This window comes from Sinohyriopsis cumingii, chromosome 18 (genome assembly GCF_028554795.1).
Source record: "Sinohyriopsis cumingii isolate HCF-2022 chromosome 18, ASM2855479v2, whole genome shotgun sequence".
In the NCBI taxonomy this organism is placed as follows: domain Eukaryota; kingdom Metazoa; phylum Mollusca; class Bivalvia; order Unionida; family Unionidae; genus Sinohyriopsis; species Sinohyriopsis cumingii.
The window spans coordinates 66212108-66237431 of record NC_142978.1 but is presented as its reverse complement, the minus strand read 5'-3'; the positions used below and the strand labels follow the sequence as shown (position 1 = coordinate 66237431).

Genomic DNA, 25324 nt, shown 5'->3' with positions numbered 1-25324 from the left:
ATGATCAAAGTTTCAGTGATAGCTGGCGAACCGAGTTTTACAGAGATAAACTCGTAGACGTCATGGTTAATTATAAAAATGTAATAAATATGACAAACGATGCTTTCTTATACAAAATGATTTTATGCTCACTCAAGAAATTTTTTTTTTTTCTAATAGGAATGAAGAGGACTCTGCTTGCGATTTAACTCAAGTGTTTTTTCTGTTTCATTGAGAGAGAGAGAGAGAGAGAGAAATTGAGACTTGCACAGAACTAGAAGTGTAGTAGAGTAAAACTTCAGCGTTCAAGTGGCACGTGGAAAGACTATAGTATTAAAAACAAAAATTACAGAACTAGAAGTGTAGTACAGTAAAACTTCAGCGTTCAAGTGGCACGTGGAAAGACTATTGTATTAAAAACAAAAATTACTCCTTTTAGTTTTTACCCCACTTGAACCTCAGTTTAATTTAAAAGCAGCTTATGTATCGATTCATTATCATGAACATAATGGGAGGAGTGAGGGGAGGGGCTTAAGTGGAATAAGGGTCCCGCCATTATATATTACAGATATCTCACTCTGTCCTCGTTAACGCTTAGGGGTTAAGTTCTGGTGGACTATGCTTTTACCATAACCGCTAATGTTATCAGACAATCATATTAAGTCTTTTATCTTCGCGTTTGGGAGTCTGAGCAATGTTGCTGAAGATAATCAATGTTTGCCGAATGATTTGATTCAATTTCAGATTTATGAAAGCCTCATTTCCTCTGGCTAATTCAAGGGTCACCAGAACATCACAACTAAGCGATCGCTGTCATATATTCACGAAGAACAGTGAAGATCTGAATCTAATCAGATTGGGTTTTTTTTCCCCCTGTTATTCCTCCATCAGATTTGGGGTTTTCCCCCAAATTCTCCTCCACAAGATATACTGGCTGTCATGTTTAGTCATATCCTGTACCGAGAAATTGTGTTACAGCCTTGAACGTAAGGGATGGAACGTTTTATTTTCGAGTAGGGTTTTGTATTGAAATAATTGCAAACAAGGTTATTATTATGTTCTCGTGATCAATTATTCTTTGTCAACTAATATAATTGGAATAAATTGTTATAGTTTCTAAAAATCGGAGCAAGAATATTTTTGAAGCTATTTAATGGTTGGAATTTTATTTTTTCAAAACCACCCGGGCGCCCCTGCCTCACTGGAATGTTAAACTAGCGGCTCCTAAAAGAAACGATTCAACTGATTCCTGGTAAAAAGAAACTATTTATCACGAAACACAGTTGTGCTTAAAAAGGTATGATTTTGTTATATAGTTAAAGCGTGGAAGGATCATTTGAGACAAATACTACTATTCTGACGAGCCGGTGTAGTCCAACCAGGAAAGTCAATAGATATTTAGAACAATGTGTATACGATACAGTGGTTTAAAAAAAAGAACTTGTGATTTTCTCCGTGGCATAATCACTAAAATAGAAAACACGTTCGCGTCTATTTGGGTTCCATCATAAACTGAAAACAACAACTGTCTGTTTCGCCTTGTATGACTATCGATTCGTTGCAGTGAAATACAGTGATAGAGAACATTCTGTTAAATTTATCTTTTGATTAACTTAAATACCGTTAAATGTTATTTCGAGTCATTATATAATTCTTAAGCCATGCTTCTACATCGTAGCCTCCAATGACATCTGGATAAATCAGCAAAAGAGGTAGGGTTTTGATATTATGGTGTGCTTGGATTGTAAGATATTCTGAAATATTCTCTAAGGTGAAGAATTTATATTTCTCGCAGTAACTGCATACAATGGCTGGCCTGGAATATCAGGAGGCACGAATGAACGGGGTCCGTAGAAAGCCTGACGTCTGCCATAGAACCCTTTGTGAAACTGGAGTACATGCAAACGGTATGTACGATATGATAGTAAAACTTTTCTGTCTTGTAAAATTTTTGTGTGTAAATTTTGACATAAAGGACATATTTTACCGAATGCTTCTAAAATACTATAGGACTAAATGATCATTGTTGGTTATTTATCGATGTGTAAATTTTAACTAGGCACTCACATATTACCTTTGTGAGTGATTAGGTAACAACTTACACATCAATAAATACACAACCATGATCAGTTAGTCCTTATAATTTAAATTCACTTCCTTTCTAGCATCACATCAACTGATTTCAGTTGCCCGGACTTTTCTTTCATTAGCCTCTTCACTGCGACATGATATGACTGAAAAACTGTTAAAGCTACGTTAAAAATCCAAATCACATCACGCCACTCTTCACTGCGACCGGACGCATAGCCTCATCTTCTCTAGCCAAGGGTCGTCGATTGTTTATATAGTAATATAGGGTAGAGTGTCAGAATGGGTCATGCCATTGATCTAGGGAGCTTGTTATGATCATTTTTTGTAACCAAAGAAAACTGGTTGATGCGATATATATATATATATATATATATATATATATATATATATATATATATATATATATATATATATATATATATATATATATAGGCTATACGTGGCGGCCAGTATTAATGGTGGAAGAAGAACCCGGGAAATCCCCGGAAAGAACCACCGACCCTCGAGAAACTACTAGCAAGCTTTCTCACATATCCACATTGGCCGAATCCGAGACTCGAACCCATGCAGACAGAGGTGAGATGGCAGTGATCCGTAACGGAGAGCGCTTTAGACCACTCGGCCACTCGGGGCCCCCGCCACTGATTGTCTTTACGTCATATCAACTTGAGGACAAGCATCACACGTCGTGCAGGGGTACACAACGGACTAAATCCAGCCAGTTCTTGCTTGGACAAATCCAGTAAGCTCTGTAACATGCCCGATCTCTCTTGGACTTTGATTTTAGGAGCAGGTACTTTGTGAGCAGCTGCCATCGCAGTTAAAGAGAAGGAGGGTGTCACCGCTGAAGGAGAAGTTCTTGGAGACACGGGAATCCATGGTGTCATCAACGGAGAAGTGGATAAACCTGAGGCATCCGGAGACGCGGTCACCGTCGTTGCAGGTCGTGGTTTGCGAATGTAAGGTTGCGTCCTGGCTGAAGTGCCTCTCTTGCGACTAGAAGCTGTTTTTTGTGGACTTTTCTTTTTCTGGGGACTTTGATTTTTCAGGGGTTGTGACCTGGTCTTGACACCGTTGCTCTTTTTCGTCTTGGGGTTTCGCTTGGCTTTTTTCTTGGGGAGAACGTATGGGGCATTAGGATCCCATCTTAAGAGGGAGCGAACGATGACACCTCCTAGAGTACCGCTCCCTCCAGGTTTGAAAATGATTTGCTTTTTGGTTTGAGTGTCGATGCGGGGATCGGCCAGTTGGGTCAAAGCTACTTTGTTTCTGTCAAAAAAAGCGTTTGGTTTGATGAGGAATCTTAACGATGCCTTGCAGTAATCGACGTGCTATAACCGTGAACCATCGTAAGACTTCTTTGAGACTGGCTTCTAAGACACGAGCACGTATTTGTATATTTTTTTCGCGACTGATGCCATACAAGGCACGAATCAATTTAACGGGAAGATGAGACTGAAGGGACGTCATGTTGACGGTGTGTGACAGACAAAAAGTGTCCGAGGTTTTTATAGATTTATTTTTGGTTAAGTCGAGGACAGAGACGTGTACAGGACAGGTCCTCCGTCTTGACACCAGTGGTGAAACAAATGGCTACGAAATCGCAAATAATCGGGGGTAGTAGGTTTCAAATCGACGAGTAAATAGGCGTGTGGAGTTTGAGTGGCATCGTCGTACGCCTGAATGAGCCAAGGGGTTCCTTACTGTTTAGCTAAGACTTGCACTTGCGATTTATCTTAAGGGCTTTTATACAAGACCACGTAATGAGCATTGAGACTGATGGTGCGATGGACTTTACTTTGTTGAAACAAAGTTTGAGTGATATAAATGATACTGGCGTTAGGATGATGCCCTTTGCGGGTAAACCACAGTTTAATTTCTTCTTCGTCTTCTCCTAAGATGTCGTCGAAAATTACCAAATGGGTTTGACGAGGTCAGACACGATTCCGTCGTCTTCGTTAGGAATGCCTTCCACTAACACGATGAAATCGCCTTGACTTTCTCGCAAGAGGCTGTACGCCGATTGCCACTCTTTGTAACACCACATGATTTGTTGAGGTGGACGATCGATCAAATGATGTTTATGTTCGATCAAACGTTTGACAAATTCTCTTTTGCCTGAACCGCTAGGTCCATCAATGAGCGTGTTAAAGGGATGGCGAAGATACAAATCCTCCCAACTGTCACGATCTAAGTGATCGTCGATGACTTTGAAAGTGGGGGAAGAGGGAGCAGAGACAAAAGAGGTAGCCATAGTGTCAGGAATGTCACTTGTGACACGAAAACAGACAAGACAAGAGTTTTATACTTTTTTTCAGGGCACGTTTATTGATGCTTTAAAAATGAACACGAAATAAAAAAATACATAAAAGCCAAAGGCTTAAGTACAATGATAAAATGCACATGAAAACGATCAAAGTGGAATAAAAACAAGCCTTTGTACAACATGTTTTGGGTAATGTTCTGACAAGTTCTACAGGGGGTAATGTCACACAAGTGTCCTCCCGAAAGAGCCTTTCAGGAATGTCCATGATGGGTTCTTCTGGTACTGTCACTAACACAGGTTGAAAAGTGACTTTTTTCTTTGGACGTTGGAAGGAAGGATCACAACTCTCGGGCGTACTGGGCCACTTCTTGTGTCCAAGCCTAAAAACCTAATTTTTTCCAGTCACGTACATTTGTCCAATGGGGGTGTAAGTCACAAGCTACACACCCATCGTCATACACGTCTTCGGTAGCTAAAAGTTGACGAATCTTTTTTTCCCGTAGAGTTCGAGAAGCATCCAGATGAAAACGTATGGCTTTGAGCAAAATGAGTCTCTCGTGACCATTTAAAGGCACCACTTTCATGTTTGATTGAGTAGTAAGTGCTCTTCGTAAAGAGCCCAAAAGGAATCGGCCGGTAAACGAAATCCAGAAAACAAGTCACTAAGACACACATCACACGTCGACCCAAATTCAACGGATACAGTTGTCGTACTAAGTGTTGGTAATCTTCCACGGTTTGAATAGTGTTATTGAGTTCCTTCCATGGAATCTGTTTAATCAGTTTTGATAAAAGCCGTGGCATGGCAGCCTGTTTTTGTACCCTCTTTTTCTCGGAAGCAATAAATGTACTTTCTGCCCAGAGATCTTTGTTCTCCAGTAGGAAGTCTAAATCTTGCAAACTGAAACCTACAGTCCAGAGTTCGTTCAGAAGTTTCCTCTTCCACTAAGCAGATGTTGCGTAAAAGATGTTTGTAATCCTCTAACTCTTCTTCCTCAATTCGTTGCATTAGGTGAATCTCGAAGTAACGAAAATGATGAACATGTTGATCATTTGCGAGCTGAAACTGTTTAACAAGGTCTGACCACTGAAACACTTTCGCATGAATCAGTCCTCTTATAGCATTCAGGTACCAGTGGTTAAAACACTGGTGACGTAACGGATATAATTGTTCTTTAAGTTTAACTTGTATTTGGACCCGTTCTCGGTAAATGCGTTCTCTCAATTCCACAGGCAAGCCGCGAATGTTCTCTTGTAAAGTATCCACAATAAATGTATTGTTTGCACAGACATGGTTTTACTTCAGTGTCGAATCTAAATCATGTAGTCACTAATTTGCACATCACAGTTCGTTCAGAAGTTTCCTCTTTCACTAACTTGACATTGTGTAAAAGATTTTGGTAACTCGTTAACTCTTCCTCTGGAATTCGATGCAGTGAGTTTTAATTGTAAGAAATAGAATCATCAATAACAAACCAATCCATTTTTAAACCAAGGGGTAGTTGATGAATGTCTGCCCAATGGAAGACTTTCAGCTGAATCAGTCCTTGTATTGCATTCAGGTACCAGTGGTTCAAACACCGGTGACGTAACGGATGCAATTTTTCTTTACGTTTCACTTGAATTTTGACCAGTTCTCGCTAAATGCGTTCTCTCAACTCCACAGGCAAACCACAAATGTTCTCTTGTAAAATATCCATTCAGGGATTACTGATATCGTCCCACTAAAGGTAAATAGTGACTATTGGGAGACCATCGAGCATGTTCCAGGTAGGCTGAATCTTGTGGTTCCCAGTGTGAATGACACACCGCAACTGAAGCACTTCATTTTATCCCCTTCGCCCAAGTAGAAAAATCTGGCTCTGGCTAATTCTTCGGGGGTCAGTCTTCCCATATATTTAGGCCATTTTCCTTTGAACGATTGAAAACAATTTTCAAAGTCGCAGTATTCAGGCAAACGCACAGGGAACGAATATTCGTCTTTCACAGGTTCGTTTCGATGAGGGTAGGGTGACATTGACATGACAGGAGTTTGCTCAAGGCTGGATGACATCCATAGGGTGGTAGACGTGACGGTTGACATCCACATTTACCATGAAACCGTGTACACGATAACCAGTGGCATCGCTTTCGCATCCATCAGGTTTGACACGCACAGCATCACTTTCCATGATAGGGGTAGTGACACTAAAGTTCCTATGATGCTTTACGGCATCACTGAGGTCACAGCGTACATCATCGCTCAAATATCAAGGCTCAGCATCGCATTCCACTTCAGAGGCTCAAAACTTGAATTGTGTCTGATTGAACTTGTTTTGTGTTTCTCTGAAAGTATTCATCTTGTTCGCTTGGTCTTGGTAGTCACAATGAACTATCGATCTTGCATATTGTCCCTTTTTATACTAGTCGCAATGAAGTCTCAAGCTTGTACATCGTTTCTTTTTAATGTCTAGTTTTGGAAGGTACCGTCTCTAAGGTACCGTCATAATTGTACCGTAGTGTGATGGATGGAAAGGCCATAGAAAGGTAAGGACAGTGCGGAGACCATCGAGTATGTTCCAGAACAGCTGAATCTTTATAGATACATAGATTCATTCGTAACGTCAGGCCACAACTGAAACACTGTACTTCGTATCCCAATCCAGTCTCAGGTCCCAAGTAGACAAATCCTGTTGTAGCTAAAGCATTCGAAGTAGGTAATCCTTCCCTATCCGTAGGCTATTTTTGAAACGTTTCCAATCGACGAGCACAATCACAATAGGCAGGTAAGAAGACAGGAAAATGGGTTTCTCACTCGATTCTTGCTGTGGCGAAGTCATCCTTCTGGTGGGTGGCTATCCTCTTGTAACCAATTTTTTATAACGACATGTCCATACGGCAAAGTGAAGTGATTGGGAAGTCGCACTCGCTTCTGGCACACGATTTGATAGACTTTTTCAAAGGGTCGACTGACGATTTGGTAGTGGGTAATCGTGCAATCTTATGCGGTTCTCGGGTGGTCACTTTAAAGTTTTCATCCTCTCCAGACTGCAAGGCTTCTTTCAATACGCCAAAGTTCACCACTCAACTGGTACGATAATTGAGAGTCAATCCTTTCACTTTACACTCGGTGTACACTTCTCCTTGTTAGTCCCGGTATTCGTAGCTGTAATATTTGGGACCGCCACTAGCGAAACTTAGAATCTTCTCGTTGGGGTGCTCGTCTGTCCAGGCTCCTAAACGGTCTCCTTCGATGTTAGGGTGATGATGACCCGGGCACTTGATGTAAATACAACTGTCCGTGTCAAAGTACAGGACGCGTTCCCCTAACAGTTCTAAAGCTTCGTATAATTTTAAGCGAGCATGAGTTGTCACGTAAGCCGCAATTATGACATTTCCAAATTGGTCGGCTTCTACAAGGTCTAGATCTTCTTCGTAATCAACTAAGATCAAATCCTCGCGAACGACGTCCACGTGTTTCATGTAATTGGTTTTGTCGTGAATCATCTGGAAGTAGCGAGTAGGTTCTGTCAAATACTCCGTCTTGGGTAAACACGGTCGTTGTGCCATTTTACCCCACAAGCAATTTAATATCACTTTGGCAAACGATCGCCTACCTTCGGTTTTCGCGATGTGGTCTAAAGTGATGCCTTCTTGTGCCCAGTATTTCTCTTTGAATGTATTTTCGTCTTCGGGAGTGTGACACCAGGAAGGATAGCCACTGGCCTCTTGCTTCAGTTTCAAAAAGGCATCCATGTAGTCTGCGAAAATGCCTTTCTGAGTGGGGTCACCCTTGTGGTATTGTTCTGTCTTGGGAAAGTGGTAAATTTCGTACACTTCTAACAGTTGGTATCCCATGTCCAGAGCTTTGAACAATTCCACGCTGACCCACGTCCCCGTCAAGGCGCGTTCTTCCTGGGTATGCTGACAACGTTGATCTTGGTTACACGTTTCGGCACAAGTACGGCACAAGGGAAACATCAGTTTGCCTTGGCAATGGTGAGGTAACACGGGATGGTACAAGTCGGTGGGAGGCAAAACTTTGCACTTGATCAAACCTTCGTATTGTCGAATGTGGTCCAAGTCAATGTGTTCCGTCAGCAATTGAGGGTACCCTGCAGGAAAGCGACAATATTTGCACACGTAGGGATACAGCGAACACACGTCCAAGTATTTGGTTTCTTCTCCTTTCTCTTCGTCAGCTTGGTACAGCAAACATGTGGCATTTGTCCGTTCTCCGTACAAACTGTCCCTAGGGTTCAGGGGGTCCACCCACTGGTAACTTTCTACGATACGTTTAAACTCGGGATCGGTTTTCAAACGGTGATCGTACTCGTGTTCCCACATTTCCAACACTTGGTATCCTTGCTGTTCTAACTTCAAGCGTCGCTGACAAGTGGCCTGGTACAAGTCTTCCATGGTTTGTTGTAAAAACTGATTTTTAGTGCCACGATCAGGGTAACAGATGGGACATCCGTGAAATAAGCAACCGTTAAACTCGTACACGTGCTTGGGGTTTTCTAAGTCTCAGCCACCTGCCGAATACGTTCCGATGGTCTTTTCGCCTCCTCCGTTGCGAGCGTGCTGAATCCATTTGTCTTCCTTGTCGCACAAGTAATGTAACCAGCGTAGGGCTTTGACCGAGTATTGATGTTTAACAAAGTTGGTCGTTTGAGGACTGATAACAGCTAGGGTGTTTTCGGGCATGAATCGTCGTCGGTACACTAAGGAACTGGCTTTGGCAATGGTGCAAGCTTTTTTCAAAGGATCGACCCCTCCGTGTTCCATGAACAGTTCTCGAAATTTTCCACAGTAACGCCGTAAAATGTCCACGTCGGAACGACAATACTTTAACATTTCTTCCTGGACGTCGAAAGGGTTAGAGGCATGGGTCTGGTACCAAGCGTAGAAAGCTTCTCGTTGTTCGGTACGCATGTTGTTGGGGTCGTAATCGTCAGCCTCTTTCAAATCTGGTAGAACGGCATGTTGATTGGCTTCGGTATTGAAAAAGTGTGGAAAGTAGCCTTTGGCCATGTCTGTCATTCCAAACGTTTTAGGCATTCAACCCATAGGCATGGCCAAATAGCTCAGCGAATCTTTAATCTGTACTTGTCCCACTTGCATGGAAATGATTTTGGCTTCGTTCAAAGTGACTTTAGGACGTTCGGTGCCTTGTTCCGTATAGTATCTCAAAAGAAACTGTCCATCGTAATTTTTGCATGTAGCATTGATGTTCCAAATCCACGATTTGGTGACAAATGTGACACTTTTTCTTTCCTCGTTATACGTGTGCCTTGGCATTATTGGTACGTATGCCTTGTCCACAGGTAGGACACAATCTCAGGAGTTGACAAGCACATTTCTGCTGTGAACCTTGTGTCTTTAGATGCTGTTGATAACAGGCAGGGCTGACAAACGTGCGCTGACAAGCAGGGCAATGTGCTCGTTCTTGTCCTTTGTCCACACAGGGTTGAGAGGACAAACATCCTGAGCATTTCGATCCACAATGTTTGTGTTGCTCTCGATTGTTATAGCCATAGTCACATTTCTCAGAGTAATATTTGTATCCCAGGAATCCGGTGATAGTGGTAATGGCATCGAAATTTTCATGGTGGTGATAGACGTGAATGTATTTTCGATCTTTAAAATCTTGGCCTCGAAACAACAGAGGTCCGCGCACTTGTTGAGCGTGCACTTTCAAGCTGTAGCGTGGTGCTAGGACATCTTGCAATTTTTGCATTTCAGGAATGCCACAGGGTGTGTCTCTGGACAGGCCGGCTTGTTATAACAGGAGTTCTGCTTCATTTCGTTGTCTGGCTTGGCCGATTGTTGAATAGTTTTCCAGGCTCTTTTCCATTCTGCCGTGTCGTTCTTGTTGGCATAGGTTCGTCCAACCACAATAGCCCTAGCTAAACACATCTGGTTGTTAATTCGGACGAGGCTACGCTTAATGCTGCGAAGGTCGTCCACCAATAACACCTTTTTGCGTTGTCCGGTCCCTTGAGGAGGAGAGACGTGGGTCATGGATAGTGTCGCTTTGCCATCGGTGATGTGAAACTGGTCATTGGATTGTTGCACGTGTTGGATCTTGTCCATGACTTTGGATGGGGTCAATTCTGCAGTGCTGCTAAATTCGATCCAATCAGTGGATTTCAAGCTGTCGTGTTGTATGGAGAGTCTCATGCGATCGTCTTCTTTGGCCTTACATTGTCGTTTCAGTATGGTTAGAAAAAATCCCATATTTCGTTGATGAAGCCCTCTGCTTTCTCCAACGCTACGTCGGACTTGAAATCTTTAAACTTCACCGTGTAGCCGTAAGCCGTGGTTCTAAATTTTCTGGAGGAACGCTTTTCGGTCTCTCGAATGTACTTTTCAGGGGGTTTATTGGTGAACTTGAACTGGGTGTAGAATCGCTGGGTTTAGATTCTGGTTCACTCATGTCATCGTCAAAATCACTGGCATGAATTTGTGCCAAGACTTCAGCGATGGTACGAGGCGATAGATCACGTTTCTGCCTCTAACTTTCTTCTTTCTTCTCGAATTGATTCGATCGTTTCATCTTGACTGTAAAAAGTCAAATGACTACATGTTAAACACCATGGGTCACTTTATGTCCATGACAGACCAGCGTATATATAAAGTGTGTGTGACTTGCCTTCCACTATTCATTTCACTCTCAAACTGAGCAGAACGATGAAAGAACCATCACAGATCGAACTTTTCATCAGAGCTTTGCGAGGGGCCATCAGAATATTTTCTTTAGACAAGCCGACGGACTACTCATCCTCCTTTCGAGATAAAAGTCAAGATACTTGCTATATCTGTAAGAAGAAAGGGCATTGGTCTTCAGAGTGTCCAGACCGTCAAAAAAGCAAAACAGGCACTAGAAGAGACAAAAGTCAAGATACCTGTTATCATTGTCAAGAAAAAGGACATTGGTCTCCAGATTGCCCTAAGAAACAACAGGAGAGGAATCATGAAGAGGAAGAAGAAGAGGTACTCTCCCCCAAGGAAGAACCCAGACACGTGCAGAAAGAGAAACAGGAGAAGATAAGAAGAAGGGGAGAAAGTGAGGAAGAAATGGAGGAACAGACTGTGAAAGTAAAGAAATTTAAAAAAACAGAGTGAAGACATACACAGAAGAAGCCTATGAACTTTTTAATGTGTTATGTTGTGAATTGGATTGTAAAATTTGTACAAGAATAGACAGTCTATAAAACGAAAGTGTCTCTTGGTTTTGATTTTTAGAATAAGAATCTACACTCATGCACTCATACATTCACAAGTACCATAGGGTTAAAAAGGTGGGGTTTTTTTAGTTTTAATCGATGTTGTCAATTGAAATATTATCTCTTTTCGAGAGAAATGGGTGGCCCAGAAAAGGGCCTTTGGGTAATTTGTTGGTTTAAACAATCAACTTTAACTGCCTTAAGCCTTTTCCACGGCCAAGGCCTACTTCTGGAATGCGTACTGTCGATGATTTGGTAGAAATCACAACGGGTGGTATGGCAGGCGTAGTCACTGGGTTAGGTTGTTTAGCTCGGGAAGCTCTTTTTCTCTTAGGTCGTAATAAAGAAGTCTGATACATCTGTTTCAGACTTCTTAACTCCGCTAAAATGTCTAACAGTACCGTGACCGTTTGACTTTCACACCCTTGTTTCTTTGCTGCTTGTTGTTGTTGTTTCTTTCTTACCTCTTCTTCTTGCTGCTGTAGGAGAAAAGCATGTTCTGCTTCCTTTTGCTGCTGTATAAATTTCTCCAGTTCTTCTTTCTGTCTCTGTTTAAAATTCTCCACGTGTGGTAAAGAAGGAGAAGGTGGCGAAGTTACTGGTTCCGGAACAAATTCTTGCGAGGTAAGAAAATCCACAAAATCCCAATTTTGATTCACCTCTTCTGGAAGTAAGTCCGGGTTCACTTGGGTAGTCAATGCTATTCCATTGCTTTTCGTTTCCACCGCCGGTGCACCCCAATTCATCGTCTTCTGAGTTTCCGTCATGTTTGAAAACTGTCGCATGGATTGACTGCGCACAGACGCTAGCACCTCTATAGAGGGAATGTGACGTCACAGACTGCTTTCTTCGGGTTGGACGTGGGGTGACTGAATTTTGTAACGCGTGTTTGGATTGGTCAATCAACTCAATCCGTTTCGATCCTCCCTTCCCCTATAAATAACCGCAGTTCGCTGCATTCCTTCACCTGTTCTCGTCACCAAGATGTGGACCAACGTGGAATCCTCTACTCTTGTCTCTTCAATGCTGTTCCGTACGGACTTACCCATGTATGTCCGATCATCGTGGACTATTGTCAGGATGACAGATACAATCATTTGGAAGAGAATAATCTACATGGAGAGGCAAGGCTGTTTAAAGAGGGTTTTAATTTACGGTCCAGAAGTGAGACACAGTGTGTGGAAAAGAAGAAGACCTAAACTATGCCCTCTATGTTAACGGTATCGAATGTTAACATAAACCCAAAGGCCCCTTTTAGGGTCATTCATAGATCTCGAAAAGAAATTGACTTTCATGCCTAACCCCTTTAACAAAATTTTTTTAATTTCTTGTATCAGTGTTTAGTCTGTTGTCTGTTGTCTGTTGTCTGTGTTATATCACTCTCCCATGTTAAATTTCCCTTGACGCTATACAGTCCCACGATATATTCCCATGTTAAATTTCCCTTGACGCTATACAGTCCCAAGATATATTCCCATGTCAAATTTCCCTTGACGCTATAGTGGATATCCTGTGCTCCCATGTTAAATTTACATAGACGCTATAGTGGATATACCCCTTTTTAACGTTAAAGTCCCACTGACGCTATACCGTCCAACTACACTACTCATATTGGTTTTTCTAATAAATGTTCAGGCATGGGCATTTTGAATGATCTAGTTAATTCTAAATATGTTTCGAAAACGTCTTTCCAAATTAGATCATTTTTCATTGACTTAAGAAAAGTTGTTCCAAAGGAAAATGAACTATGAATAATTTATTTTGAAAATTTTAACAAACGTTTCTATTTAACTCATCAGACAATATATTCCTAAGCAATGTAAATGTCAGTATTCACAAAATTAGATATATTGATCATATTCAATCCCCATTCAGGATAATCATTCATGTCAATATATTTTTTAATTTGTTTCTTTGACCCATGCCATACAAACTGATCAAATAGTACATTTATTTCATTTACATCCCATTCAGATTGATTTGGAAACGTCAATAAAGGCTGATTAATTTTAGAGATAGCTAAATTTGTAATCGCTGAACCTTTTCCAAATGGAGTTGAAAACATATTGTTTCAATGAATTAACATTTTCTCTATTACTCGAAATTTAGATTGTTAATTAAGAGGTGGGAGTTTTTTTAATTTGACATTTAAGACAACAAACTCAGTACAAGTCCAGCGCATTTTATATTCTGGACAATATGGTCTGTCTCTATTTGGTCCAAAAATAGTAACAAGTGTAATCAGTGGTTTCCTCTGTCTCGATTCAGTCCATCAATATTAAAATGTTTTTGTTTTCAATACATTTTATTGCCATAAATGCTATCGAATGGGGACGTGCTACAAGTTCTCTCAACTTAGAAAGAAACCCTTCCCCTACAGTCTATAAGAAACTGACATGGATAGCATCAGTAATATATATATAGAGAGAGAGAGATATGAACACATTAAGAACGGTATGAATTAATGATCGTGGTAGAAGTTGGACAAGAGTAAATACAACAAATGAACTCAGTGGCTGAATAATTACGAAAGTCATGTATTTCTTAATTAAACCAAAATCAATATTATCAGTTAATAACAGAGTAGAGAAATAAAACTGAACAATCCATAACTACGTAAAGGGTTTCTTTTTTAATTAATGTCTTTGCAACAAATCCGATAAAGGATTATTAATATCGCTGTAAAGTCAGATGATTCTTATAACAAATTATTTGTAGTTGCTGGTACATGGAGATGATTTAAGTTCTGAATCAATTTTCTACGCTGTTCAATATGGTATTTACAAGTAAATATGAAATGGTATGCATTTTCTGTATTACCGCCACACGCACACAATGGATTATCTCTCAAATAAGAAGAATATAAATCGTTTTGTAAATCAGTATATTTATTTCAAATTCTAGTAAGTAGAATTGATACTTTTTGTTACCTACAAAAAATGGGTAGGCACTTGTGTTGTCATAGTCTCTATTTTGCTTCTTTTTTCCCCTTTTACCGACTCCTGGAGTGAATTCTAGACACGAATAGAAGAGCGAAGCAGTGATTTTCTGCTTATTTCGAGTCTGACATCAATGCGATTAAAATTATTCATATTTCTAAGGCTATACCTTTTTTGTCTCACCATCCAGTAGTGGTGATAGGTCAGCAACATAAGAAGGAGAGACTCCGTATACGATTTTATGAAAGTAACATAGTTAATGAAACTTTCGTCTATCTGCCAAGGCAGATCACGCAGTTTCTTCATAAATCTAATGACACGAGGCACTTCTAGTAAGCCCAGTTACAATTTTCCCTGCTTCTAATTGTATTTTTGTTCTAATTTGAGTGAGTTTTCGGTTTAACGGCCATCCCATACAACATCCGCATATTCTAGTAAGGATCAGATCAATGTACTATTTTTAGCTTCAAATGTCTCTCGGCTAAATTTATATTTAAATAAGTTTGTAGTAGTTATAATGTTTTAGGTCAACACAAATATGTCATTAATATGTTTTACCCAGTTTCATAGACACTACGCTCGCCAAGATGTTTGTGGAAGTCAACAAAATATATGATTTTGTTCTTGAATTATTGTTCAGGTAAAGTTGGTTCTAGATTACGCGACAATGTCATTGGCTCAGTTTTGGTTGATTTAAAGTCAACTAACCTCTGCCTTGACCACTCGTCAACCGTTTGTAAATCTGCGTTCAGTACATACCCTATTAGATGAATACGCCAGTGAGCAATCATCAGCAAAGAGTATGTTTGCACTCTAAATCGTGGGTATACACAATAAATAATAACATACCTAAAATAGAGCCCCATACACAAGCCTCAACATGCATGCTATTTGATTCAGGAATATTTACCAAACAAAAAAATGTTTGGAGTCTATTCGATAGGTAGACAGAGAACCAATCAATAAGAGATCTATCAATGACATTGCATTTTAATTTATGTATTAAACTTTTATGCCTGATTCGATCAAGACCACATACGTCGTTGTTGTTATCAAGCGCAGCACATATACTATGGTACATATCTATGAGATGAGATACTGTAGAACTGTTCGGAAGAAAACCGAATTGATATCTTTAAAAATAAAATCATTTGAGTGTATGTTGTTATAGAGATGTCTGAAAATAATTCGTTCCCTAACATTCTCAAAACATTTAATAATGTAATAGGTCTGTAATTTTTAAGGATCAGTGGTTCATCCCGTTTTACACACATGCACTACTTTCTCGGTTTTCCATAAAGATGGGAACACTGTTTTAACAAGCGTAATCTGTAGTTTCCCCTGTCTTTGTTTGGTCCATACATATTAGAAAGTGTAACCTGTGGTGTATCATGTCTCTATTTGATTCATAAATATTAACAAGTGTAATCTGCGTTTCCACTGTTTCTTTTTGGTCCATAAATATTAACAATTGTAATCTGATGTACATATACTTGGTTCCTAAATATTACAATTGTAATCTGTGGTTTCCACTGTCTCTATTTGATCCATAACTATTATCAGGTGCAATCTGTTGTTTCCAATTTGTATGTTCATTCTAATCCTTTTGCCTGTATTATCTTTCTTTAATCCAAGAGGTGAACTTTAAATTATTATTGAATAAAATGGCTACACCTCTTGAATTAGTAGAGTAACTAAAACCATCCACATGTCCAGGTAGTCCGTGTGATATGTTCTCATTTTTGAATGAAGTGTTCATCTTGAAGAAAGTATATTGTTTGTTATTCTTTAGAAAGTTAAACACACCGCATCTTTTCTTGAGATTTTCCAACTCCCGACAATTCGCTATTGCAATAATTTTGACTCAGACATAAACTTTAAGGAAGTTCTTTACTATTATTATCATTTCTTGTGTGTAGAGATCATGATAAAATTATATGTAAAAATGTGTATAAACACATCATGCATATCATAACATTAACATTAATACTTTGTATTGTACAATGTCAGGAGTTCATCTTTTACAGTTATTGGTGGTCTGGTATACGAAATAACTTTGATCCATCAATATACTTTAGTACCTATTTGTACGTCGCGATATTCTCCCCATTTCACCATACAAAATTTGGGGTACATTTCCTCACTCCTAAAACTTCGTTATGACACACATACACACACACACAAACACGTGAATAATGACATCTATACGTTGTATATTTTATCTTGCAGTGCTTAGTTATGCATTTATTTAGAAGATTTTATCTTCCTAACCCGGATTTGTCAACAGGACTTGGAGCTGATTCGATTTGCATACCAGGTAAAACATCTCCACATATTATATTTTGACTCGTACGCGCCTTCACCGCCACGTAAAGTCGTTGATTATCTATGCAGATGCGGAAAGTCATCAATTAGAGTTTCGCCACTTCTATTTTATTCAACGATGCTGTTACAAGCTCAATCAGACGTCCCAATATGTGGGCATCTCGTTGTGGAGCGCTGCATGTACATGCAAGAAAGTAATCTTCGGCTCCGACCCCACGCTTGCTTGTCTACTTTGCACTGTTACTTATATGTTACGCTTGAATTATATACGAAATGCCTGTTGACATTTACGGACTCACTGGCTTAGTGACCATACGGGGATGTACCGAATGTTGCAAAATGAGGCGATTTTGGTTGAGTTGAGCAGCTGGGTTGTCGACAGTGTCCACCTAAATGAGCCTGTGATTCTTCAAGATCGAGCAGGACAACTTAATACGTCCAACGTGAACATCAACGATGTAGTTTTGAAGTCGCGAGAAGCCGCCGCGAAAAACCTGGTCGAAATCACTGAAAACGAAGGAATCAAATACTTTAGGCATCGATTTCCTTTATCAAAGACTGCATCATCAGAAATATTGAATCGTAAATTAACAAATCCGGTGATGAAATAAGCGGAGATTTTATCATGAACGGGAATCAAGGCCAAAGGGTACAATAACCAGTTGACGATAATGATGCTGAAACAAAACAATAAGTGAATACGAAACCAGGGAGCATTTGATACTCAATATCAAGGTCGTGACTGGTAACACCAGATTGTCACACAAACTTGTAGAGTCTGCTGTTGAATTTTGAGATGAAAAAGGAGTATCCTATGTAAATATTTGATGCATCACATTTAAATATTGATGGGCTGAACCCCCATGGCGATTTTGGACTTGTTGCTGATAGACCCTAATATTATTTCTTTATCTTGTACAAGTCAGATTCAAATAACAAGTCATTAAAAATTTTACATTACAGGTTAATTTAATATTAAGAAGTTTGAATGAATAGTACAAAATGGAATGAACTGTGAACATGGAGCGTTATTAACCGTCTTTAACATTTGTATTTAAAGATAGCTAACCTTGTACACATGGCCGAAGCAACGCTTGCAGAATTTTTTGATCGCTGTGTCATTGGTTGACGAATATCTTTGTTGTGAGAATGGTGTTTATGTTCCCTGATATAACACTGAATAGACTCTACACGAGAATCAGATAGGAATCAACAGTTGGGACCAATCTGATGTACCAGTATCCATTCCAGGCCATATTGGAATCATTGCATTAGCGCATGGAAAAACTGTCACAGGAAGTTGCGTCACCACAGGGTGTGAAATCATCCAGAGATTGTTTCTGCGACCATGAAGCGTCATTCAGCGGGATAGAACTGAAACAAATAATTGATTTACAAGCAATAAACCTGTCACAAATACGGTGATAGCGAGGAGTCAGTCATGATAACCTTTGAGCCGCGCATTCGATACAGCAGCAGTGTTCTCGCAGTAGGCCAGCATTAGGGTTCTCAGTTTGGGAACCTTGGGATAATTGCGGTCGTCCAGCCCTGCAATTGGGCTGACACGAATGAGTCTCGCGGACACATGCGTATGCAACAAATTCCCTTGGTGAAAAGTCAGGGGTACAGAAGGTGTTAAACCTAATCTGTAACCAACTCCTGAAATTCTCATTTAATATGCTACTGGTAAGGATACAATACCAATACCAATAATAATAATAATAATGATAATAATACTAATACTAATAATAATAATAATAATAATAATAATAATAATAATAATGATAATGATAATAGTAATAATGTAACATTATTATTATTATTATTATTATTATTATTATTATTATTATTATTATTTTACGATGTATATTTTCTTCAAAGAACTATTGGTATATGTACTAGAAAACTATATCCTTGCATGCGCTGCAGGCTGTACATATATTAGGACAGAAGTTTTTAGTAAAAGTATTAAGATTGAAATTTTCTCTAAATTGTATGAAAAGAATTTTTCATTACATTATATTGAAAGTAATTTTCCACTAAAATATTTTGAGATTAATTCTATCTATTTGGGTAATACAACTGTATGCTATTTTATAAAGACCGCGCTTTACAAGCAGGTACAGAAATCCATAAAATACATTTCTCTTGCATCTAAAGGTCAGCAATTTAAATTTGGTGGGAAGCTGCTGAACAGGCAAATTATTAAATCAATAATGGACGAGTTAAGCTAGATGATTCACACGGTTTCCGTGGGTAAGGTCGAGAGCCTTGTCCTGATCCGAAATAAGCGAAAAAAAAACTGCGTACAAATAGAGAAGCAGACTTGCGCAGAATTGGTTCGTCCCTCGAGTCAGAACAGCTTTGTCTTTTCCTTATAGCGATTCTGTACCTCATTCCCCAAGATTTAGCCGTACCTACACCGTTATGGGTGACACTCTTTTTAAGAGAGCCTGAACTCCTTCTTCTCTATCTCTCTCTAACCATGGGCAAAGACGTTTCTTAACTTATGAGTAATCCCTTCTCATAGGAAGAAATGAGAAGAATGTTATGAAACAACCATTATCATAACAGTTGGTGGAGTATAAACAATTAGTGGAGAATATCATAAATAAAGGTGTCACACTGCATAATTATGATCCACGGAAGCAGACTTGCGCAGAATTGGTTCGTCCCTCGAGTCAGAACAGCTCTGTCTTTTCCTTACAGCGATTCTGTACCTCATTCCCCAAGATGTAGCCGTATTTACACCGTTATGGGTGACACCTTCGTTAAGAGAGCCGAACTCCTTCTTCTCTTTCTCTCTCTAACCATGGGCAAAGACATTTATTAACTTATGATTAATCCCTTCTCATAGCAAGACATGAGAAGAAGGTTATGATACAAACCCTTATCATAACATATATATTGAAACAAAGTCTTTCAAAATTTGGCAGATTAATCGTAACTGGATTGCTTCGTCTGTTTGACGCGATGATAGCTCCCATACTTAATTATGGAACTGAAGTTCGGGGCTTTTATAATGCCAATTTTATTGAAAAAGCTCATTTGTCATTTTGTAAATATATCCTTGTTACATCTAATCTACTCCAAATGCATTCGTTCTTAACGAATTAGGAAGAATTAATATGCAGTGTATAAGATATAAACGTATTTTGAAATGTTGGCTAAGAATTCTAAAAATGCCGGAAGACATATCCTAAACAATGCTACGATTTACAGTTAACGGGGGTGGGAATTTTGATTGTTGGGCTGACAATGTCGAAAAGCTTCTATTTACATTTGGATTGGGCAATGTTTGGTGTACTCAGGGCGTAAATGAGGAAAATATCTTTATTAGATTGTTTAGCCAGAGATGTGAAGATATTTTCAGGCAAAAGCTGCAGGATGAGATTAAGTCGATGGAAAGACTTTGCTTGTCAAAGAGATGTAGAAGTGTTGGAAGATAAAAATCTTTTTTATATAATCACTATGCTTGAGTGGGGAATTTGCCACTCAGAGAATACGGGAAGATAAGAAAGTGTCTGCTACGAGGAAAGATTGTGTCAAATTTGTAACGTTAACACCGAAAATTTCCATTTTATTACTGCTTGTCTGCTATATGGAGAAATACGAAGAAAATACTTACCCACCATTGTATACAAAAATCCAACATTAGAAAACTTAGATCTTTGATACACAATGATACTAGTAAAATTCTGATGACTAATTTAGCAAGGTTCACTATAAGAGCCTTAAAAATTAAAGAAACCGTTTTATCAACGACCGCTGCTACATAAGACTTCAGATTAATATCACAAATCTTGCTCCACACAAGTTTTAGGGTTATCCTTACATCCGTTTGTTTGATTACTGTGTAGTATATACTTTTATCTCACCTATATCCGAAAAAAGCAATAATGATTACTTTCATGTATATTACTTCTTATAAATACGATGTTCTTTTGTTACGCACCATAACATATTTTTGTGCCGCATGATGTATGGATATGTATTATGGGCCAGTGGCCTATATTACAAATAAACACTATTATTATTGTTATTATTATTATTATTATTATTATTATTACTATTATTATTAGTATTAGAATTATTATTATCTGCAGAAGCTGCCTGCGAAATGGTTCGTTCAGGATTAAACTCTGTTATGACCCTAGACAATCGTTTGGACCTTAACAAACGACACGAAGAAGAGGAAGAAACAAATTCACCAAAACGGTTGAAAGGAGTCCAAGAAAAATACATACAAATACCTGGTAAATTATATCTGTCTCCACATCATCTCAAACTATGAAAAACATGTCATAGAATATTATTATTATTATTATTATTATTATTATTATTATTTTCGACATTATGACCAACATGATATGTGATGGGTGAATTGAATGCACTTCGAGTGCCATTAAGACATTTTTGTCTAATTCTTTCTGGAAAAAAAACAATACAAGACATAGCGATGCTGATATCGCTGTCTTTTACGGCGTCGTCAGCTCCGTCTGTACGTTTTTATCCATATCTCTAAAATGGCCGTCTCCTAATTTCTCTATACATGTATTTTGAAAGCATTAAATGCACTTTTGATATTAAGCATAAGTTTTACTTGAGAAGATTGCATAATAGGCATTTAACTTTCTTGAAATACCAATATTGTTCCTGAATTATCCCCTGTGTTTATCTTTATGTGCCGTCTGTGGCCAAGCCCCTGGGTCATAACGTTAAAACGTTTGAGATCTCCACTCTGTAACAATTTATAGACGTTATTAAAATGAAATGGTTACATACGCTCTTAAAATGGAAAGGTCGCATAAGTTCTTAAAATGAGAAGGTCATATCATTTATGCAACCATGTTTGGCCTCTGGGGCTTTCTCTAAGTCTTGGCAGCTGGCCCCGTGATCGTAACTTATAAACCATTCATAGCCCCTCCATTAAACTATACATTCACATATTGCCATGACAAGGGAAATTCATGTATGTACTTACCATTTGGTTCAGCGTGTCTGATATTTTTATGCCAGACCTCTTAAGTCTTACATTGTAAGTCACGCATACATTTTCGGCTACGACATAAGTGTTACGTTTCCTGTATTTATTTTTCTTTACTTTTCATTAGGTGGGAATCAATTTGCAACCGGAGAACTGCAGTATACAGTGTCTGATCTAGAATTAGGAAACATGAGCAATGCCCTGGGAAAATGTTGGCAGTTTCTAGGTTTATCATTGGGATTAGAATCGGTAGATACAGATCAGTGCGAAGAACTTCATCCCAAAAGTATACAGTTGCAAATCTTTGAAATGCTTCGTCGGTGGAAACAAAAAAATTCAGATAGAGCCACTATGTATGCACTTATAAAAGCCATTTTAAAACATAAGGAGTCTGTAAGCTGGAAAAGGATTAATGACATACTAAAAGAACATGATCAAGATTGAATTACTAGAATTTATACTAGACGAGATGGACCTACTCATATGCGTTCCGGTATTCGTCAGTAAACACCTAGGTAAATTGCAGATAGCTATAATGGAAATATAGCACGGAAGCATTGAGAAAAAAAAACATGTTAATATGAAGAACAACGTGTATGTCTGTTGCAACGGAATTGCAACATCTGTATTATTACGATGCAGAGATACGTTTGGGCTATACGTATCCTCGTTGAAGTCAAATCCACGATCAGAAAACCCGAAATAATTCAGTTTTTCAGCGCCGGCACTTTTCATGTGCGGCAGTGTGTGAATCGAACCCAGTATGTAGTGACTAAAACTAGACATAATTGAGTAATGCTCTACACGGCAATGCAATCCATGTGTATTTTGGTTTACCTGCCAAAGTATTTTAGTAAAGAGGTGACAGTGTAGTCAAGTAAAGTGTCATTTACGTGAGTGAACACAGTATGCTATAAGTTTTTCATTTTTTAAGTGACCAGTCGAGAGAAAGGAAATTTATGGGGTGGTGAACAATTTAAAATCAGATTGCTGACAATTGTTAAGGCAATTGTGCACTTGGGTTTCAGTTCGGCTCTGTGAGTAAGACATGGCGAATTCAAGCATGTAAGAAATAACGAGTATGTTGCGAGTGAGTACAACAGATCGTTTGATGAGAAACCCACTTTAATATTGGCAAAATCTGTCGGTGAAGTGGAGCCTAAAAAGAGATAGAACATTCTTGGCGTAAAAGAGATTTCATAGCGTTTGATTGTGTACTAAAGACTTTGGAGTATGTATTATGTATATTTATATGCGATTTAATTTGCAATACCGTAAGTCCTTTTTTCTTCATTTTACCCATAGCATTCTAGGGAACCAAATTATATGTAGAATTTTACAAAGCTTGTAGCTTCTCACTCTTTTCTTTTATTTATTTTAAGATCATAGAGTCTTAATATATGGCAGTCAATATTAAAAAGTCACGAATCGCAGGTAAAATCAAGTTGTGTATGGAGGGTATGATTGTGGGTTGCCTTTGCAATGATATAGAGCTATACGGAGAATTTGTTATTCAGGGAACTCACAAGCTCATCGCTGCTAACGGTTTAGGTCAAGGTCAGTGTGACATTCATAAATGCCCTTGCCCAAGCAAAGTCAACTTCAATGCTAATTTCACGATTTCAAGGACGTTATAACTGGTGCAGTAACTATCGGTGATGATGAGTCGAGCACTTACAGAGACGGGACAGCGTTGGTAGAATGAACAAGTACTTGTCATGGAACATTTCAATAAACTTCATTATCTTCAGGACTTATTTTCAAATAATGATTTTGTTCCCTGACACATAGAGCAATGAGCATAGCGATTTCGTTGTATATTGTGTCAAGTGTATCCGTTTAGAATTACTGAGAAAATAGACCAGTAAACGTTACTCTAGAAAAATTAGTTTTTTTAATATTATCAATCAGCTCTCAAAATACGGAATTAATATGTTGTTGGAATAACGATGTGAAATGGCCTGGTTGAAAGTTGAATTTTCCGGTTTTGAGAAAGTGATTGATATAATACGATATAATGCAATCAGAAGACTGTAGGTTGAGATGGAGACTTTTGACTGATTACGAAACAAGTACAGTATATAACACAGGGATTGGACAGCTGCCAGATATCATATTTACTTTTTAATTTGCAAATGAAGTTCTATGTGGTTCGTTGAGCAGTAAGAACAAAGACATAACAGGGATGAATATATTCATAAGTTTTGGGGACTCTAGCAGCAGAGGAGATGAACAGACCTTTTGTTGGAACGTCATTCCGTCATTACCTATAGCTGGTAACTTGGTTACTTAGAATGACTTACCACTTGCAATACTAGAGCCGTCGTTGGGCTTGATGGGTTTGGGATATTCGCCCAAATGATAGGTATACGTTCTCAGATTTTACTGAGTGTGCTGGCCATACCAACTAGAGATAATCTCGAAACACCAAACACGGCGCATCACACTCGGCATTTTCTACTATCTTTTGTACTTGTCCATTCCTACTTCAGAGATTGTGGTTATCTTTAGTTAGTTAACAACTTTAGAAAACAGTGTTCTTTACGAATGTTAACTTTAGGGTAAGAAGAATAACGAGAACAATAACGTTTTCTCGTCAAGAACTGAGCTGCCTAAAGCCACTCCAGCAGAAGCAAGTGTTGATTACGCATTGTATACACGCACGAAACCCGTCTCCTGATTAATGCTCATGATTCTTAATATATTTAATATCAACTTTCTTCATACTTTATGGAGTATATTAATGCTGACTGTTTGTTTTTTGTGTTTGTTTTGCTTACGTTTGTAATAATGCACAATGTATAAATATGTGACAACTGGAGAAAATTTCCATACAGGAGTATATTGTATTTGTTACTTATATTTGAGTTAAAACCGTTCCATGCTGCTTTTCAATTTAAAGTGATTGAAAAATGAGATTAAAACGTGAAACACATTCCTTCTTAATTCAGGACGAGTTTCATCTAGGACCTATATTCAGTCTCTCCAAAGGCTATAAGGTAATAAATTTACACACAATATCACAAATCGCACGGTAATTAGTTCTTCTTAAATATATATATATATTCCATAAACAGTAAGACTAAGTAGTTTTCCAATTAAATGATAGCCTTCATCTTTTGTTATTGTAATTGTTGTTCAAATCTCATGACACAAAGTTGACAAACAACCTAAAGCTTCAAGTGAACTTCGTCATCCCAGTATTTTTTGTTTTGAATAAAGATGATTTGCTGTTAGGATTTTTTCACTATTGCTTTTAATTTCTGTGATTTTTAACCGGCTCATGGAGAAAATAAAATAGTTACAACGTTTTCTGCAAACAAACAGTCTCTGCTTTTGCTGTCGATATATTGACCGTTTACATGTACCGGTGGCACTATTAATAGCTAGGGATGCAACCGAAAGTCCAGGTGTGAGTGAAGAACAACAAGGGCCAGGACTGTTGATTTACCTGATTATTTTGACTTTGACTCAGATTTCTGGCATTACGCCAAGATTATATGCTGGAGCAATTTATACCCAATGTGCT

General features: G+C 38.6%; 1 protein-coding gene across 5 annotated transcripts; it reads left to right on the top strand.

Moving 5' to 3' along the window:
• Positions 1-25119, top strand: LOC149776828 (death domain-containing protein CRADD-like). Of its 5 annotated transcripts, none has more exons than XM_089941556.1 (5): positions 1-1276; positions 1775-1886; positions 16713-16800; positions 20915-21064; positions 21923-25119. In XM_089941556.1, exons 2-5 carry the CDS (start codon positions 1878-1880, stop codon positions 22237-22239), a joined length of 564 nt encoding a protein of 187 aa, XP_089797682.1. In that variant the 5' UTR covers positions 1-1276; positions 1775-1877; the 3' UTR covers positions 22240-25119. The 5 variants fall into 5 exon arrangements, with proteins under 5 accessions (XP_089797682.1, XP_089797678.1, XP_089797683.1 ...); XM_089941557.1 differs by lacking the exon at positions 1-1276 and adding an exon at positions 1283-1691; XM_089941552.1 differs by lacking the exon at positions 16713-16800 and having other exon boundaries at positions 3-1276.
• The last annotated feature ends 205 nt before the right edge of the window (positions 25120-25324 follow it).